The sequence below is a fragment of the Electrophorus electricus genome, chromosome 19 (genome assembly GCF_041902795.1).
Source record: "Electrophorus electricus isolate QZ-2024a chromosome 19, ASM4190279v1, whole genome shotgun sequence".
NCBI lineage: Eukaryota > Metazoa > Chordata > Actinopteri > Gymnotiformes > Gymnotidae > Electrophorus > Electrophorus electricus.
In genome coordinates, this window is record NC_137515.1 from 504962 (window position 1) to 524603 (window position 19642).

The 19642-nt window shown below is 43.8% G+C and overlaps 1 protein-coding gene across 3 annotated transcripts in view; it reads left to right on the forward strand.

Moving 5' to 3' along the window:
- grk3 (G protein-coupled receptor kinase 3) overlaps nt 1–19642 on the forward strand; it is a 69389-nt gene that overhangs the window by 3547 nt on the left and 46200 nt on the right. Inside the window, exons 2-11 of one of the 3 annotated variants that reach the window (XM_035535533.2) lie at nt 4800–4876; nt 15698–15771; nt 16011–16112; nt 16225–16299; nt 16727–16788; nt 16899–16950; nt 17216–17307; nt 17396–17495; nt 17769–17847; nt 17993–18123. In XM_035535533.2, the coding sequence (XP_035391426.1) occupies nt 4800–4876; nt 15698–15771; nt 16011–16112; nt 16225–16299; nt 16727–16788; nt 16899–16950; nt 17216–17307; nt 17396–17495; nt 17769–17847; nt 17993–18123 (844 nt within the window). Of the gene's footprint in view, nt 1–4799; nt 4877–5314; nt 5376–15697; nt 15772–16010; nt 16113–16224; nt 16300–16726; nt 16789–16898; nt 16951–17215; nt 17308–17395; nt 17496–17768; nt 17848–17992; nt 18124–19642 lie in introns of those variants that run through there. The other 2 variants (XM_035535534.2, XM_081702287.1) reach the window with 2 other exon arrangements.

A 19642-nucleotide genomic window follows, 5' to 3' on the forward strand; every position in this document is an offset into this window, starting at 1 on the left:
AAAAAAATGGTTTGCCTCCTGGCTGTAGTCTGCACAGGTACTGTTTAAAGTTCACCTTTAGTCATTTAATTAGTCAGCATTTTCTAGCTTGCTTGTCTGTATGGCATTGTCAATATAAATCATTGCTGAACAGTTTCCTTTTAGGAAATCTTAAGAGTCCTAACATGTATTACCAGTGTGTTGGCAATGTATAGTAGTAATGTATAGATAGTCCAAATTGGCCCCTTGGATGTTGGAAGAATTGAGTACAATTAATTGTTTGGTTAGTGATATTGTGGATAATTTGATCTAAAGTGGTGACCAAGTCTAATATACAGTACAAGGGAATTACTCTAACAATGCATATGTTCATACCATAAATCTTTACAGAATTGTTGCTGTCACGACAGACACCACCGAATGATGAATTCTATTTATTTCTAGATCTACAGTCCTATCGCTAACAATATACTCTCATTTCTCCAAATGTATTTGTGTACATCAGACTAAGTTAGAAAATGATTGTTCTGTGAACTTATAGAACAGTATTTTCCCTGAGCTGATTCTTTCTAAAAGCTGTTCATGGTTCTGTCCTAAAACTGCCTCAATTTGTAATTCAGATTGAGACCTGCTCAACAGTCAGCGTTAAGTGACATCCACACATTAGGTAGTAGGTTTGGTATGGGGAGCTAGCGTGGACGTCACGGGCTGTATGGGGCCTGTGTATTTGCCACTTCTGTCACTGGAGCTCGATCTACCACTACCTCTTGTTAACTATTTAAAATGTTTCAGTGCCACAAGTTCTTCATTTGTCACCTCGATAGCAGCTGGTATACAAACACACGAGTAAAATAAAGGACTAATCGGACTTGATGTATCCAATACCAATAAATTCAGACTTGCCAAAATTGGCTCAGGGCCTCCCTAGTCCAAACTGACCCATTGACTTTTGCTTCTCTACTTGCCTCTGGTTGCAGAAGCCTGCACTCCTCTGCATTTTGGACAGCCCCTCATAACTGTGTGTTGTGTGTCCTGTATCATGTCCGCATGCTGATTCATTTCAAACTTAAGCAAGGCCTTTCACTCCAGTTTGCTTCCTGGGAATTGTCTCTGCTATTGGTTAATCTAACTTGCTTTTGCCAAGATCATTACCAGCCTAATGGGTATAATAAAAACACTAATGCTATTAAGCTATGCACTTGTTTACGTGTCACTGGTTATACATTTAACAGGCCCGGATATGTTCTAGCTTAAAAAGACTTGTTACAGCTTCTCATTGTAAGCTGGGGGCATTGTTGACACAATTTTGTCAAACATCCTGTGGATAAGTAGTCCCTTTTGTGTCCAAGTCATCCAGACTCCTGCTACATACTATAGATTTTCTTACATTACGTTGCTTCTGGATAGCTACAGACTGACAAACATTTTCTAAAAACATTGTCAGTATGTTTTAACAAAAATACTGTGCATTTTCTATGATGTTAAATTTAGTAAAAATTGACCATACACAATTTGTTTGAGGCTAGTTCTTGTTGGTATCTTTAAGCGCAACCCCAACAACAGTTGGTCATAGTGAGAACACATGAAAAGTCACTAAAGGTTGCCATGTTCAGCTGTAGTTAGAAATGAAGTGAATGCAGGCTTGACGTTACCACCTGTAGCTTGTAACCTGTAAAGGTAGCGTTACTCTTTTTTTTACTTTCTAGGTTTATTCACACTGCTTTTCATGTAGAGGTTTGTCTAAGTTCATTTTTATTATTGTCATTTTTAATAATGGAGCCTACAAATTAGAGTTTAATAATGAATAAATATTTCCCAATAATCCACAAAATCTAGAAAAGTGTTTTATTAATTTTCTTGTATATTGTACATCTGTTTAATCTCGGAACACTCAGGACATTTTAAAAGCTACTTTGATTGGAAGGGTTCAGACTGGAAATGCCACTTGTTAAATCCTTGGTGGCTTGTAATCAACTGAAAAAATCAATTTTTTCTTAAGGGTCCATTTGCGATTAGCATTTGAAATGAGCTGTGATGGATTAGATCTCGCATTTCTTGCAGATTTTGTGTGTGTGTGTGTGTGTGTGTGTGTGTGTAAGTAAAAAAACAAAACGGGCACACACAAGATCCAGTCCGTCATGAGATCACATGTGGGAGAGAAACTGATTGTTGTTATCTCACAGTTGTTAGATTTGATGATACACTTTTGATGGACATTAATCCAACCATTATAATTATAACCTTTGTACATAGTTGCTTAAAAAGTGGGGTGTTTAAAATCATTGCCCTATGTTGTTCCTTTAAATAGCTAAATTTCTCTTATCTTAAAACTATAGTAAGATTAGCTGTTGCAACACTAATCTTTGTCTTCTTTTTGTGATTGGACTGCTTCAGTGATTCAGTTCTGGTAGACTGCTGTAAAGCCTGATGGCCAGCTTTAGTACAGGCTGAGTAAAGAGTTTAGCCAGTGGTGGCTACGTTCTCAGCAGTGTTGCAGGGTTTTTTTCCCAATGACAGATTTTAAGAAAAACATTTCACATCATTCAGTATGAATGTCATTCTGGTATTTGTTATAATTTTTAAGGAATTGAATTAATCTCTTTTGGATCAAGCAGCAAGGAAGCTACTGATCAAGACTGAGTATGCTAAATTTAAGTATACATATTTTACAGTATTCTGTGCAGAGCCAACTAGTGGATCAGATTAAGGCATCATATCATTAAACACTGCTCAAATCTTGATCTGTTCTTAATTCAAATGTGAGAATCTGTTCTTTAAAATTATTCTGCTGCAGATAGTTACCATTGCTAGTGATGATATAACGACAGAAACTTTGAAAAAGTCAAGACGCTGGGGGGCGACGACAATAATAAATAGAAGCAGCTTTGTCATCTGAAGGCAGATGAGTGAACGCAGGGTTGTGAAGCTCACGCACCTCTGCGACATTCTCCTCGGGCGGAGGCTAAGCACGCCAGCAGAGAGGTGAGACTTTGACGGCATGCCTGAAAGTGTTTGAGGGGCTTGGAGGAGCTGCCGGTATTGTTTGAGAGTGAAATGAGTGAAAGAGGCTGGAAATGGGGTGGGGGTGGGGGGGGGGGGGGGGGAGATGTAATTGCAGTAGGAGCAAAGTGGATGGAGAGATGAACTGTAGGTGGCCAGCGGTTTTGGATAAGGATCTTGAGTAGAGTGAACAAACGTTTGCTGGAAGATCAAGGATGAATTCCAAATGTCGGACACTGGGCTTGAGACCTAGATTCCTAGTTAGGAAGGCTAAACTAATACTAATGAAGTTCTAAGCAAATAACAGCACTTTGTGATGTAGTCACCATCTTTATAGTTCTATATTCATAGTTATTCACTGTAATTGTGATTTACTTAAACAAGAGTCTCCTGATCAAATTGTTACATCACTGTCCAGATCTCTTGGGCATTGTCATCCTTGTGTGTTTGGTAGTAGAGTTGTATTACTCGAGTTGTAACATTTGAGACCAGTCTTAAGTGTCTTGGACTTGGTACGCACTTGGATGAAATTTTCAATCTTGACTTTCTTGATCTTGAGTACCATGGACTCGAGACTAGCTGAGACCATAAAACATCTCACCCATGATCAAAACATTACAGAAATTTTAAAACATGTTTTGCACTGTTTGGTCAAGGTCATGATCTATACGTGGTCTCACACAAGAGGGTCGGGTCTCGAGCAACTTTAGTTGGCAGTAACAGTTTCCACATTTTAAGTTTAAGTTTACTACAGAGATTTCTTTTGTGATCTTAAGTTGTCGTGATCTACCTGTTTTCTTGAAACTGAAAAGGTAAGCTACAGCTAATGTAATATTGACATGCTCTGAGCCAAGCACAAATTCCTAATTGATTTAAGAATGGTAACATAATGAGTTTACATAAACTCAATAAGTAAAGCTTAAATGATTGATTTTAGCCCACCCTCTCTTCCACAAAACTATGGAATTTGTCACGTACATCATATGAGTAATATTGATGGTGGGCATGCAGAAACCTACACAAACTTAACTGAGCTTATGTACCCATGCAATTGTTCCTGTGTTTCGTATGTTTAATTGTTTATTAATGATGTTTTGCATCAATCTTTGAATTTTTGGTTGACAAATCAGGCTTCTCAGTCAGCTGCATTTAGCCATTAGTGAGTTTTTCGGCCATTCAACCGACAAGCTAAACATGCAAACCTCTACAATAGTAAAACATGGTATGAAATGTTCCAGGAGCTGTTGCTCATTCTGTAACAGCGGGTTCGTACGTGGAAGTATGAGTATTACCAGTCCTTCTTTAATATTTAAAGCAGGAGTTCCTGCTCCATTTCATAAATGGCTTGTGATCCCTGTTTTCACAGCTGGGGTTTCAATGGCTCCTGCTTGCCTGAGCCAAGCGCACAGCCATGCAAACATGTGAGGGATGCCTCTCCCTTGACCTGCGTCCTGCTTCCCATTGGGACTGTAGCTGTGTGATAATAAGCCCTTGGAGGGGGTGCTAATTGATTCATTCACCCAAACGTGGTGCTAATTAACACCTTTTCCCAGGGCAGCTTGGCGATGCCTTCCACTGGGATCAAATCTGGAGGAGATGGAGGGGAGAGTTAAAGAACAAGTATGAAAGTCCAGCTAGGTCCAGGACTGATGTGGAAGAGTAGTGTTTGTGCTGACTTCACTAGAACAGCTTTTGGTTTGTTTAGGTGTCCATTTCTAAACCAGAAAACAAGATATGGCTAAATAATTTGACTAACTGGGCTGTGGCCGTCTTCTGAGCTCATCTTTTGGTAACCCTTTCTTCTCTTTTCATTTTGTCAGTATTCGGAGTGTAATGCAGAAGTATTTGGAAGAGAGAGATGAGCTCACCTTTGACAAAATCTTCAACCAGAAGATTGGTAAGTTTCAATTAACTTTATTGTGTTGCCATATTTTTAGACTAATTGTTTTCCAAACTAGGAAGTTATTCCTTTGAATATGATTTATATTATTGGCTGGTGCAAAGATGATGCTATGAATAAATATGTAGAATGGGGATGGCCTGTTCCAGTCTTCAGGAGACCTGAACAGCTTCTGGTCTCAGTTTTAGCTTACCATGCACATTATGAAGTACGTCACAGGTTTACTGTTGTAATTGCACCAAACTGTGCAGTGCTATTGATATACAAGATTTTAAATTGTATGACCCGTTGATGAGAGAAACCCACAAACCTGTACAAGACCAAGCTGAGTCATCAGAGTGAGCGAAGAAGGTCTAATTGCGTCCGTTACAGTTCATTAGTCTGTTGCACTCAGGCACCTTTGTTCTTTTTAACCACAGGCAGTTTCCTCATTTGTCTTTCTCCATTTTGTGACCTAACCAGTCAAAGACAGCTCAACTATTTGTGGAATCTTCAGGTGACTTTCTTTATGATCACTCTAAACCTGAGCGTGAAGTACACAGGGCTTCCATTTCTTTTCCTGAATTAAAAAAGACTCGTTTTGTGAATTAAGTATTAGCTGTTAATGTCCCATGAGAGTACATCGGCCCTGCAGCCCTGGTGTAACTTTACTTACATCTAGGCCAGAAGTCCCTAGTGAAATTAGATTGCTGCGGAATCCTTTTCCCCTCACATGCTCACTTGGATATTTCTGTGTAGGTAGTGTTCTGGTTCACAATTGGTTATTTAACATCTCATTTTCTCTCTGGTGTAACCCAGATATTTCATTCTCATGTCATTTTTCATGCGGCTATGATGGTAGTCTTTTTCCTAAACTTTGTTGCCGTTTAATTTTGTTTAATTTAATGAGCACCACAAATGACCAGTCAGTTTACCTGAGAGGATTGGTTTCGTAGACTTGTTTAGTTTTACCAAAAGCACAGTCACAATTTTAGATTTGATAGATCAGACTGTAAGTAGTCCTGCTACCAGTAAGTTGGCCCTGATTCTTATCTTGTTTCCTGATTTGAAATTTTAGGTCATGATTGTTCAGGGAATACCACATGATATAGTGATGGTAAAGGTTTGTAGAGAACCTACACCTAGAAAACAGAACCCCTTCTATAAACATGTTCAAATGGATCATTTAAGTAGTTTCCCAAACCCATCAATACTAATGAACTTTTAATCTTTATTTACCTTTTTCAAAAATATTTTGCCCAGTTAATTCTCCTTCTCTCCATTTTACATTAGCAACATCAATCAGAGATTAACGTCTGCGTGGAGATTAAAGTCTGTGGCTTATAAATTCTTAACGTCCTTCTTCTCCAGCAGTACTTCACTGGAATATCAGTGACTATGATGCAGGTGGTCAGGTTGTGTTCATGCATATACAATGAATAATTGGGCAGTTATATTTGACTGAAGACTGTTTGTCACTTGTATTTAAATGCTCTGACCTCTGTTTTATCTGAACAGTTACTGACCTTTTCTGTGAACGTAGTTAAGTCAGAAGCCTGCCTATACATTATGAATCTGATTTAGGACGAGCATTAAATGTGAATGTGACAGGATTATCACCATGTATATGAAAGTGGTAATGAAATTAAACCATGCTTTTTGAAAAAGGCCCTGACCCATCAAGTCTACCCAGTCAACTTGAGTTGTCACTTTTTAGGAAGTTCTTTGGGTTGGATCAAGCTGGGTCACTGGACTAACGTCAATGACGAAGTCTCGGTTAGGCATAGCCTGTTTTTAGAAAGCTAGTTGTAGTGTTGCAGAGTCATGTTTGCATTGAGACCTGAATCACCACTACTTCATGCTCCTTGATTTGCTTGACAAATGTATGTAAGTTGTATGCTACAGTTCGTACCCAGTAAATAATGCTTAATTTTTGCTTTTTTTGTGTGTGTGGTGTTTAGTCTCCTTTTTTGCTCTCCTTGGTGTGTCTCTAGACCCCGTTTTGATGTTAGATGTGTAGTGAATGAAGGACGGGCATTGCATTGGTCATCTGGGATAAAGAGGTCTTTGCCATTGTGTATTAGATTCAATGACATGGTTTGACAGACCAGCGCTTGTTTATAATGCATTCTTTAAAATGAATATCTTTGTAGTTCTCAGTGAATCACTACCCAGTTTTATTACTTTGCTAAGTAGTTTTAATTTAGGAATGAATGTTTTATCAACCTCTGAATAAATTTGGCTTAATTAGTGAGCATTTGATTGGCTGCTGTAATGGTTGTGTACAGAGACTGGGAGAAGCCATGTTAATGATCCTATAGGACTTAGATTGCCGGTCCTTTAAATGTAGAGGACAGTAACTGTTGTAATGAGCATTTACTTGATGCTGTAAGGCATTCATGTTTGAAATTACCATGCAGGTCTCTGCTGTTCCTTGCATAAACGTGTACAGTTAACAGCCTGGCCCAATTAGGCGCCGCTGAGGTCTGTAGTGGTTCACCATATGTCTGCAAGGTCTGGTACAGCTGCTTGTGCTCTGCAACAAAGTCTGAAAACCACACAAGCTCACCCTCTTTCAGAAACAAGGCAGCCCAGTCTGACCAGTGTAATTAGATGAACAATGATGCTGGTCTTTACATCCATATCTGGATCCGAGTTGCATTTCATTTCCAAGTGTAGGTGTGAGTGTTTTCATAGGTGGTCATTTCCCAGCCCCATCATCCTTCTGCTGGCGTTTGCATGTTGGGAGCAGTAAATGTCCTTTGGGGGGGGGGGTCCTACACGTGCTCTCTCCTGTCACTAGCGCAGCGTGTCGGCAGCATCTTGATGGGCTCTCCATGCCATGTCTGTTCCACTCCTGGCATTGAGCTGGTTGTCCCTCACCTCTAGGTCAGGTTTCAGTGTGTGCGCCATGTACATCACAGCAGAGGGTCGATGCCTTGCAGCTCCCATGCCGGCCTAGCCCAGCTCCCACACTTCCTAAGATAGGTTGCTCCTTTTGTTTTAACAAGCTGCAAAGCAGGTGAAACATAGCTGGAAACCACACAGGTCATGGTTTGAAACGCTGTTACTGCTCTGATATCTCAGACATCTGTCTCAGTTTCACTTTTGCTTTATGTTCTAGCTCCTTATCAACCTCTGTGGTAGACTAGTAACAAAAGTAATGCATAAGAGAAACTGCTGACCACCTCCCTCCCCCATACACATGGTTTTCTCTTTTACTATCAAAGGTGCAGTTCAGAGAAGTCACAGATCAGAAGATCAGGTTCTGTAGTATCTTGTTTCTACACTGACCATCCTGATGGCCTGAACTCCAAGTGGTACCTACATGCAAACACTTATGTTGAATGGTATCTCTTAAGTTGAGCACTGCGTTCTTGGTCGGTGCTGCTCAGATGTTGAATAGACTTGAGATCTTTGAGGAATTATTTTTGACTTCTGTGCGAGAAACTGGACAGATCACCGTTTCGTCTTTTTCGGGCGATTAACTTCAGCACAACTGAACCCTCATCGCCAAGTGAGAGTTCCTGATGATGTGGTGACGCTGTGTACTCTGCCGTGCGGGTGAATTCATGCAAAGGGACTTGTCTTGTTTATGATTATACAAATAGATGAGCTCCCTGCTCATTTCCTCCCCCTTTATTTCCCCTGCTGCCTCCACTGGTCTCAGTCCTGCCCCAGCCTGCCTCCTGCTTGCACGCCCCACCCCTCCTTTATGGAGGGAAATAGTAGCATCACCATGAGCCAGAGATGGCATAGGCAGGCTAAGACTCTCTCTCTCTCTCTCTCTCTCTCTCTCACACACTCACACACACACACACACACACACACACACACACACCTGCTCACTTTCACTTGCGTACACATGTACGTGATTGTGTGCCCTCCCTCTCCCTTAGTCAGGGCTCTCTGTCCCTGGATCAGTGCCCAGTCATTCCACTCTTTTTGCGTTGCTGGCGGGGAGGTGTCAGGAGAGCAGACACCTGAAAGAGCAGCATTGCTCCGTAATGTTCACCTGCTCCCTCTCGCCAGCTCCTTGGATGTGCTGGACGTCGTCTCTCCCCCCCCCCCCCCACGTCTCCTTCTCCTTCCATCTGTCAGAGTTCTGGAATGGATGTTGGAGAGTTTTGTGTTGCTTAGCAACTGAGGTTGCCATGGGAACCCCTGAAGAAATCCCTTGTTTGCTTGACGACCGGGAAAATGAAATTAATTAGGATGAATAAAAACTGAGCTGGAAATGAGGAGCTACATGTCAAAATGCAGTGAGCACAATGATCTAGTTCTAATTGCATTAGCCTCGCTCTTACCTTGAGTAGGCACTGTTTTTGTAGATTCATTTATGACAATGATTTAGACTACTCTGTGCAGAAGCATTGCACATGTTGAGTCTGTGTCTCTGTACGAGCATTTGCTAGCATGTGCTTCCAGCTCAGGTTAAAAATATTGATGTTTACCTTATTAGTGCTCAGATCGTTTGTGTTTAGATCCGTTTGTGAGACTGCATACTATGTGTGTACGCGGTTAATTGACGGTTGTTTGATCGGCCAGACGGCCATAATTGCTGTGGGACTGGGTGGATTAACTGACCAGTCAGTGTTGGCTCCCTCGTCTCCTTTCCTGTCCAGATTCCCCTCCTCTTTCTGGCCTGCACTGGGCCTGTTCATAGACCAGAGGCAGTTACATAAACATCGCTCGGAACAAACACACTCGCCTGCTGCTCCCAAGCACCGCTTTCCATAGCAGTATGTGGGTGGGGCTTAGGAGAGCCCATCAGACTGGCAGACGAGACCCAGGATTGGGGGGGGTGGTTCATGTCCGGATGACTCCATTTGGACCTGCTTCTTGTAAACATTCAGAATGAGTCTGTATGAACCTTGGCTGCAGCGGCAGCATTTCATAACCCCCATCTCAGTCACTCACTGTAGTGTGGAGCTTTGGATATTTTTCCCAAACACTTTTCCACTGCTAAATTCTCACGTCACATTACTGGCTCCATTTCTCTTTTGTCACTGGTGTGGGGTTTTGTGGTGGTGGGGTTGTTTGTTCTTAGCAAATCAAGTACCCCTCTGTTTTCCAACCATACATTTAGTTTTCCCATCAGTTTTTCATATTGGACTGTATATCACGCATCGTAGTGTATAATCAAGGCTGTCTTTAAAATGTGAAATTACTGTTTTAATCTTTTTGAGGTCATCTGTGAGCTACTACCTCTGGATTAGCTGTTAAATCACATTGCACATGAGATTATTTCCTCAGTTGGAGATTTTACAGGTAAAATGATTGTGTTCAAACTCTACACATGAATCAGTCAGCTGTGCCCGTGATGTTTATGTACAGTTCCACTGAAAGGGATTCTTACCAAGCAATTAGATTTATAGATATTTTGAATGTCATCCCTGGTTTTTCCAAGTTTATATTTTATGAAGCATTAAGAGACTAATCAGAGTGAGCTATGAGGAGATGGATTTTGTCCGTTATGCGTCCACTCTTGAGCACCTGGTCTAGTGTGGGCGTCCTCACGTTTGATTAGGACTGTTTAGCGGAGCTCTCACTACTTGTTTTTGATGCATAATACACAGTCTGCCCTTTTTGCTCTGTGGTGCTGTAGAATAAATGGCAGCCCACTGCATGTGTGCGTCAACAGCTCCTGCTCCGCTGGGGTCTGGCTGGTGGGGGGCAGGCGGGCTCCGCTCCTGGTCGCCTGGACTGCTGACTCACGGAGCGTGCTCAGGAGCCCTCGAACACCTCGGCAGCCGGCCCACAATGACTGCGATAGGCAGGAACACCAGTCCCCTTTTTTTTTGCAAGCTGGTGTGTTCCCAGGCTCCTCCCACTCCTGCTTCACGGCTGTGCTCTCAGGCTTTCCCTCCTCCCTGTTTACAGCTGCAGCCAGCACTGGCCGATTGATACTGAAACTGCGAGAGGAAGAAGTGGGTTTGAAGCAGAGTAAAACTGAGAGGGGGGATTGTGTGGGCAGGAGCCATGAAAATTTGTGGCTAAAATAAACGCTGTTTGCAGAGAGTCTCATGTGCATGCACACTTGTCTCCAGTTGCATTACTGGCTCCTTTCATCATGCGAGTGTACTGCATGAATTTGAATGCCATACAGAGTGCTGATATTTGAACCCTGTCCCTGTAGACACATCTCTCCCTGGTGATAAGTGAGCTGAGTGGCACTCTGTCTGAAGGCAGTAGCCTGCAGGGCTAGTTCAGTTCTGTGTTATGCGCATGTTCACATCGAGTGCGTAGGTGGTGTGTGGGTGTGGGTGTGGTGCTTCTCTTTGGATGGGGGTGTTCTCACACTTTCGCTACTCTGATTACCTACAGGGTGGTAAAAGTGACAGAATTTGCTCAGTTGAGCCATCGTGTATTCAGTCTGTGTCTTCTCTCCATCCCAAAATGTTTTATCAAATGCACCTCCTCCTGCCCCGGATCAGTCCTCTGTGCACTATAGGAAGACAATTGCAGTGTACTGTAGGCAAAGATGTAGAGGTAGTTAAAATTGCAGCATAGTTCACAAGGCTTCCCGAGGAACAGAACGTTTTGTTCAGATGTTCTTCAGCGTTTGCATACATGTATAAAATTAAGCTGTTGCGCAGGTTTCGTACAGGCCTGTGCTGAAGTTGAATGCTTTTTATTGCCTATCTCTCATCGTGGCTAACGCACTATAAGCTGAGTGGGATGTGCTGGGCTCAGCCGTAGACGTTTCTCAGTGGCGATGCTGTAGTGGTTTGAAATGTGATTTTGAGGATCTAATACATTGTTCAATGCTGGAATGCAGTGATGCTACATCAGACCTTCTGGCCAGCAGTCAGAGTTCGTAACATGATACAGCACTGCGCGTAGTGAGGCACCTCGCCAGTTTAAGGTGTACTTTGGAATTTCATGTGTTTATCAGCCAAAGGGAAGAAAAAGAAGAAAAAAAAACTTTTGACCTTTGAGCTCCACAAGTTGCCACCAGCACTTAGTTCCCTCACAAAGCCGAATACGCTTTGTTTAGACTGTATGTACAATATTAGGATTCATTAACTTTTTTTAGCCACTGTATAATTTATATGGCTTTTCTCTCTACAGAGTAAATGTTCCATTTTTGAAGTAAGTCACAAGGTTAGTCATCTTCAAATGCATTTATGATGATCCAGACTAAAGAGTCCTCAGCTGTCCTAGGCTGTCAGTCAGTGTCTGTGTGTGTCTCTCACTCTCTCTCTCACATCTAGTCTCATGTGGATGCATTCTGTGGAGAGACAGATTCTTGTGGTTCCTTCAGTGTGAATAAATTTTTACATTTTAAGGTCACGTAATTTGTCCACGTCGGAGTGCAATTAAGGTTAATTGTTAGCATGGTGCTGTAAGATATGTAGTTTCCCTGCTCTTCCAGTTCTTTCAGCAGTCTCTGTAGCCCCCACAAATATCACCCTGTTGTCTGGAGTTGGGCTAGCAAGGGTATTCTGTTATTTTGAAGGCCCTTCAGTAGTAAATACAGGTAAGGTTTTTTGCAAGCCTTTGCTGTTGAGCAGAGCATGGTTTCAATTTGAACAAGACATGGGGCACCTAATGAATCCAGTGGGCTTTTCTTAGAGTTAGTTTGGCCTACATCACCATGAACATACCACTCAATATTCAGACTTCCACCAGCGCTTACCCTCCCAGTTTAGGCGTAGCGTGCTGAAAACACCATCGTCACTCGAAACAGCAGACAGCTCTGTGTACAGTAGCATCCAGGAAGTCAGCACTAGCACGTGGAAAGGCCTCGGCCAGAGAGGAGATGAGTGGCAGAGAGATAAGACACAAGAGGAAGAGAGAGCATGGCTGATAGAAACCCCCTCCCCCCCAAACACTGTACTGGTGAAAGGCCGACTGGCTGGACTGTTATGTAGGGAGTGCATGTCAGTACTGGTACGATGTCCATGGATAATGGCTTATCCACAGACCCAGTACTGATTGTTAACACTGATGTGTTGACTCTCTGTACTCACACCAGTGCCCTGTTTAGGCCAGAATACTTTAGACCATCCACCCGCTGTTTGGTCAAGTTTATTTATTAAATTGTTCTCCTAGACAAATATCAGAATCATATATTTTTTTTTAAATCATAAGACTTTTATAACCCCTTTTTCAAGAGGTTTTTGAACTACCAATCTTGAAAACAAAACAGCAGTTGTAGTTTGGCATTTGTTAACTGGTACCTGTTACTCCCCTCTGTGTTCTATTCACATTCCCCTCAGAAGGTACTGTCTCGAGCTGTCCAAGTCCCTTTAACTGGCCACGTCCTCTTCATCTGGACTGATTGAAGTAGACTTTTGGCTAAAACCAGGCAGGCATCCTGAGTTGCACCTGGCTTCACTTCAGTCTCTTTCAGGATGTTGAAAAAACTGTGAACAGAAGTTGTGTTGGGACAGGAACCACTGCATGTGTGAAGATGGCTGTGCTATGCTGCTTCTATTCTAATCAGATTTATAAACCTGCTGGCTAGTTGGCTAACTCTGTTAACAGCATGAAGATATTCGAGCACTCAGTCAGCCTGTCATTGATTTGTATGGATGGCTTACACAAAACTGGAGCTTCAGAAACACACAGGGCAGCTTTTAATGCTGTAATAGTCATTTGTGATCATTGTGTGTTGCTGGAAACGACCTATTTTTATATGACTGCATATTTTTGATGCCCAAAAGAAGGGGGAAAAAAAGGTGGCTTTCATTTGGTGCATAAGTTTGTCTATTGGTTTAGATTATTCATTCACTTGTGCTAAAAGTTGCAAAATGTCTTCCCATGCCGAGACCTCTGGCCTTCCTGTTGGTGTTCGTGATTACAGCTGGTAACTGCTCTGGGAACACACAAAGGGCTTGTTTGACAGCACTCACTGCACTGACCAACACAGTCCAGAGAGCTGAGTATAGCTCTGAGATGGGGCTGTTTTACTGCCAGTGGAGCTGGTACATTATACAAATGAAGGATAACTATCTTAGAACTCTACAGCAGATGCTCAAACGACCATACTTTGCTGAAACTTGGAAACTAAGGGACATTTACATTTATCTGATGCTTTTCTCCAACTTCTTGGACTTTATGACTGAACACAACTTGAGCAACTGAGGGTTGCTCAGGGGCCCAACAGTGGCAACTTGGTGGTGGTGGGACTTGAACTGGCAACCTTCCGATTACAAGTCAAGTACCATAACCATTGAGCCACCACACTCCAAAAAACACAACAAAGATGACTAGGTGCCATTTAGGGATGTGTGACTTAGTAGGAAAAGGATGGGTGCCCACCACAGTGTGTGAGGTTTGCTCTTTCATACCAGTTGAACATACACTCTCGTTGGAAATGGCCTGCTAGCTTGCGCTTGTCTGAATAGGGAAGTGCCTCACCCTGCCTTTGAGCCACGTGAAAAGACGCTTCATGTATTGAAAAAGGCCATTAGATTCCTATGAAAGTCATTAATTTGCACTGAGAAGAAGAAAGTGTTTTGTAGACCCAGACATTCTAATGATTCATTTGTTTAATGCTCTGCATCTATGGGTAGAGTGTACATGTGTATTGATTGCAGGACCAATTGAAATGTGCTGTTCTGTCAATGAAAGATGCAAAATGCTGCTTAAAAAGACAAACGTATGGAAAGAGCAGAGTGGGTTGGGAATAAATGTGGTATAGTTTACATGTTTTTCATCCCCTTCTGGGTTCTTCCCCAGATCTATTTGGTGCTCATTTGATCTCCCCATTTTAACAGCAGTAATCGGGTTGTACTAAGCGGGGCAGGGCAGGGGGCCCTTACCTGTTTTAATCTCCCTGTTATGATGGACCAGTCATCTAACAACAACATGCATTATTTTACCCTTTTAAATATAACAAATGGTAAGTGCCAGTGAAATTGGTAAGTTCCAGGCACCAGCACCTTGGTGCCTGTTGCGTTCGAAGTGTCCTTAAAGCAGGGTGGCTGGGGTTCTGAGGAAGTGGGCCGGGTCGGCCTTCTCCAGGAAGTGCTGAAATTAAAGGTCATGGCAGCTTTGTGATGGTGGATCTGTTGAATTAGCCTGAGGTGTGGCCCTCTCCTAATTGAGGCAAACCCTCTCCACAGTGCTGCTGCCCTCGTCCTGCTGAGGTCTGCTCTGTAGCATCTCGGGGTTTTCTGTGCACTTTATTCTAGTAAAAATAATGATTTTTATGCTTCGCCAGAGGCCTTTGTTTAGCCTCAACTTCAGTCTGTTTAGCCTAGACAGCTTTAGGCCCCATATAAAGCCAGTGACAAATATTCCTAGCATGACCTGTCCAATAAGTGTTTCGTAGGTGTTTCTGCAAATGTTTTGTATTGCAGCAAGTAAGTTGTTCCTATTATTTAGTTGTTTTTCTTCTAAATAATTGAAATATTCCTTTTATCTATGTATCCTGGAATTTCAGTTGTGTTCGTTTGTTGAATTTATTGTAGATTGGTTCATATTTTTCATCGTTCTCTATGCTTTTAATAATTTCCAACTGACAGGGTCAGTTCCTCTGTTTCCAGAGGAAACCAGCATTGTGTAATGAAGTCATGTGCAGGCAGTTTGAGCACTTTGCCAACCACTGTAGTGTTTTGTTTGAATCTCTTGGTCAATGATGTACTGGCCATCAGTACTTAAATGTCCTTATTTGTCAAAGGTTAAGGCCCAGTTTTTTATACCCAGGGGGCTCACCACTGGGGCTGCAGTTAATTCAGACGCCGGGTTGCTCCATGTGCAGGACATTGCAGGGCATTCTGACGGGCATGCAGTTTTGTTCTTCCTTTTTTAATTCCTGTCCCTGAGTTCTTAACACGGTCTTTCAGAGCACATCTAACCACCTTTCATCTGTCCCTTTTTCAATAGGGTTCCTCCTGTTCAAGGATTACTGCATGAATGAGATCGACGAGGCAGTTCCCCAGCTGAAGTTCTACGAAGAGGTATGACATGACCTCGCGTTTCCCTTCGTCCAACCAGAGAACCTCATTCCTCTTCTCTTAAGAGGGAGTCTGTGTTTTTTCTTTACCTTCTCTACAGTAGCCAGTTCTCGTGTCCATGTGCCGTACTAACAGCAGTACAGTCTGAAGACCTCCACAGTGCTTTTATTCTCATCCTTCTTCCACCAGTGGAACCCGAGACTGTGTCTCGCATTGCTGCAATCTCGGTTTCTCTTCTATAGATTAAAGAGTACGAGAAGCTGGACTCGGAGGAGGAGAGACTGAGTCGCAGCCGGCAGATTTATGACGGCTACATAATGAAGGAGCTTCTGTCGTGTTCACACGTAAGCACAACATCACTCATAGGAGCCGTTAGTGAGAACAGTCCCGTGTTGGTGTCGGTGCACACCCCAGCCGTGTTCTAACAGTGTACCCTGGCCTGTGTGTGTGTTGCAGCCCTTCTCTAAAAATGCGGTGGACCATGTCCAATCTCATCTGGCTAAGAAACAGGTGCCTCCAACCCTTTTTCAGGTGAGACACCAAATGCAGCTAACCTGTATATTGTTTTAATCCAGCTCTGCGACTTCCAATTACAAATTGAGCAATTGAGGGTTAAGGGTTTTGCACAGGAACCCAACATTGGCAACTTGGCAGTGGTGGGGCTTGAACTAGCAACCTTCCGAAGGCCCTGCTGTGTATACAAATAAATTTTAAGTATGATACTTACTCTTTTAATTTGTTTTAAACTTCTATAAAATTATAGAAAAATTTGCTTTTCTTCTTTTTTTTAATACTAGCCAGAGAAAATGATATTGATGTGTAATAAAGAAGCAGATCTCTCCACATGGATCCCTGCCTGTACTAGAATAATGTGGTGTTTTATAAACCAGCCTGCTGTCTAGGCTAGGTCTAATGTATGGCTCTTCATGCGCTTTTCCTCCTCCGTCTGTCTCCGTAGCCATACATTGTGGAAATCTGTGACAGTCTGCGGGGGAAGATCTTTCAAAAATTTATCGAAAGGTGCAACTTGCACAGCATTCTGGTTTCCACAGTTTTCTTATTGATCTAAATGTTGTGCCATTGCCTCTTTGCTTGTTTAATTATACTACGATGCTTCTCTCCTCCTATAGCGATAAGTTCACTCGTTTTTGCCAGTGGAAGAATGTGGAGTTGAATATCCATGTGAGTTTCTCCTCCATGTATGTCTGAAATACAACGAGGAAAAGAACCTTGAGCCTGTAGCCTCACAGTGAGAAAGCACATAAAATATTTAAAGATTTTCCATAAGAAAACCTTTGTTAGCTTTTGCTTCTTTTTACTTGATTGCTTTAATGGAGGCATTAAGTGTTCAATCTAGTTCTGCCTCGGTCCCAGTGTGGTTTAGACCAGAGGTTTGTTAGCCTTTACGCTGGAGTGTGTTAATACTACCCGCTGCATTCTCGCACAGTTAACCATGAACGACTTCAGCGTCCATCGGATCATCGGCCGAGGCGGCTTTGGCGAGGTGTACGGCTGCAGAAAGGCAGACACGGGCAAAATGTGAGTTCACAACTGAGAGGCTACCTTCTGAGGATGAAGGATTGAGGATGACGGCGGTGGTCTTACTTCACTGTGCTGCTTCCATCAGGTACGCCATGAAGTGTCTGGACAAGAAACGTATTAAAATGAAGCAGGGCGAGACCCTGGCGCTCAACGAGAGGATTATGCTGTCCCTGGTCAGCACCGGGGTGAGTGATTCAAGACACTCAGGACGAGCTTCACTCCCGCCCTGCTGGGTGGCCTGGGCTCCACTGCTAGTATGGACAGGTCAAAGGTGTCGATGTGTCTGCTCTGAAGACTGCACAAATCAGTCAGCTTAATACACTGCAGTACTGCAGGCTGTGATGCAGCCAACAGGATTCTCAGTGGAAGACCTTAATTACGGCCTCTTTCCCATCATCCAATTTTGAGTTAATGTATAAAGTGTTTCAGTGACGTATTGCTCTCTCCTCTCTTTCCAGGACTGTCCGTTTATTGTGTGTATGACCTATGCCTTCCACACCCCTGATAAGCTCTGTTTTATCCTGGATCTGATGAATGGTAAGAGCTGCTCACACTCTGCATACTCTGCATACTCTGCTCCCTGTGGCCAGGATGCTGCTTCCCAGCAGGGTTTCACTAATAAAGGTCTCTCACGTAACATCACACAAGTCATACATACTGAACACACGAACTGGTGTTTCAGGCGGAGACCTCCACTATCATCTGTCCCAGCATGGAGTCTTCAGTGAGAAAGAAATGCGCTTTTATGCAGCGGAAATTATCTTGGGCTTGGAGCACATGCACAATCGATTTGTTGTGTACAGAGACCTGAAGGTAAGCGCCATCATTTTACCCACTGTGTGTGTAGCTTTTCCTTTTCACATAAAAAACTCTTTGATCAGCAGTGAACAGACAGGATTCTTCATCTAAACACTGGGTTTTAACGCTAAACGGCATGGTACCATTTGGGGGAAAACGCGTCTCATTAAATTACGACCAGATTTAGGAAGAAAATATTATTAATCATGGTATTCATTATTCATAGCAATAGGAAGTGTAACACCGTGAGTCAGGGTACGTGTGACGTGTTAAGCCAGCAAAATGCTGTATATTCCTCGTATCCAGTTCAGAAGCTTCATGTGTAGGCAGGCCTCTGGATACTTGTACAGGGTAGTGCACAGGTAATGTATGGGTCTGCATGTAGCACTGTGACACGATGACTTGGGCTTAGTTTCAGGCCTTCACTTAAGGATGATGGGTAGAGACATGGATATGTGGATAATGAGTCATTTAAACTGGTACATGCTTATTATAATGGTCATGGAATTTCTAATAAGATGCTTAAATGTTAATGTATGTAAATTACAGAGGGGAGAGATGGGGGAGGAGGGAGAGAGGAAGGGGAGAGATGGGGGAGGAGGGAGAGAGGAAGGGGAGAGATGGGGGAGGAGGGAGAGAGGAAGGGGAGAGATGGGGGAGAGGAGGGAGAGAAGAAGGGGAGAGACGGGAGAGATGGAGGCGGGGAGGAGGGGGGGAGAGAGGAAAGGGAGAGATGGGAGGAAGGGGAGAGATGGGGGAGGAGGGAGAGAAGAAGGGGAGAGACGGGGGGAGGAGGGAGAGAAGAAGGGGAGAGACGGGGGGGAGGAGGGAGAGAAGAAGGGGAGAGACGGGGGGAGGAGGGAGAGAAGAAGGGGAGAGACGGGAGAGATGGAGGCGTGGAGGAGGGGGGAGAGGAAAGGGAGAGATGGGGGAGGAGGGAGAGAGATGGAGGCGGGGGGGAGAGGAAGGGGGGAGGAGGGAGAGATGGAGGAGGGGAGAGATGGGGGGAGGAGGGGAGAGAGGAAGGGGGGAGGAGGGAGAGAGGAGGGGGAGAGGAGGGAGAGAAGAAGGGGAGAGACGGGAGAGATGGAGGCGGGGAGGAGGGGGGGAGAGAGGAAAGGGAGAGATGGGAGGAAGGGGAGAGATGGGGGAGGAGGGAGAGAAGAAGGGGAGAGACGGGGGGAGGAGGGAGAGAAGAAGGGGAGAGACGGGGGGGAGGAGGGAGAGAAGAAGGGGAGAGACGGGGGGAGGAGGGAGAGAAGAAGGGGAGAGACGGGAGAGATGGAGGCGTGGAGGAGGGGGGAGAGGAAAGGGAGAGATGGGGGAGGAGGGAGAGAGATGGAGGCGGGGGGGAGAGGAAGGGGGGAGGAGGGAGAGATGGAGGCGGGGAGGAGGGGAGAGATGGGGGGAGGAGGGAGAGAGGAAGGGGGGAGGAGGGAGAGAGGAAGGGGGGAGGAGGGAGAGGAAGGGGAGAGGAGGGGGAGAGATCGAGAGATGGAGGCAGGGAGGAGGGGAGAGATGGCGGCAGGGGGAG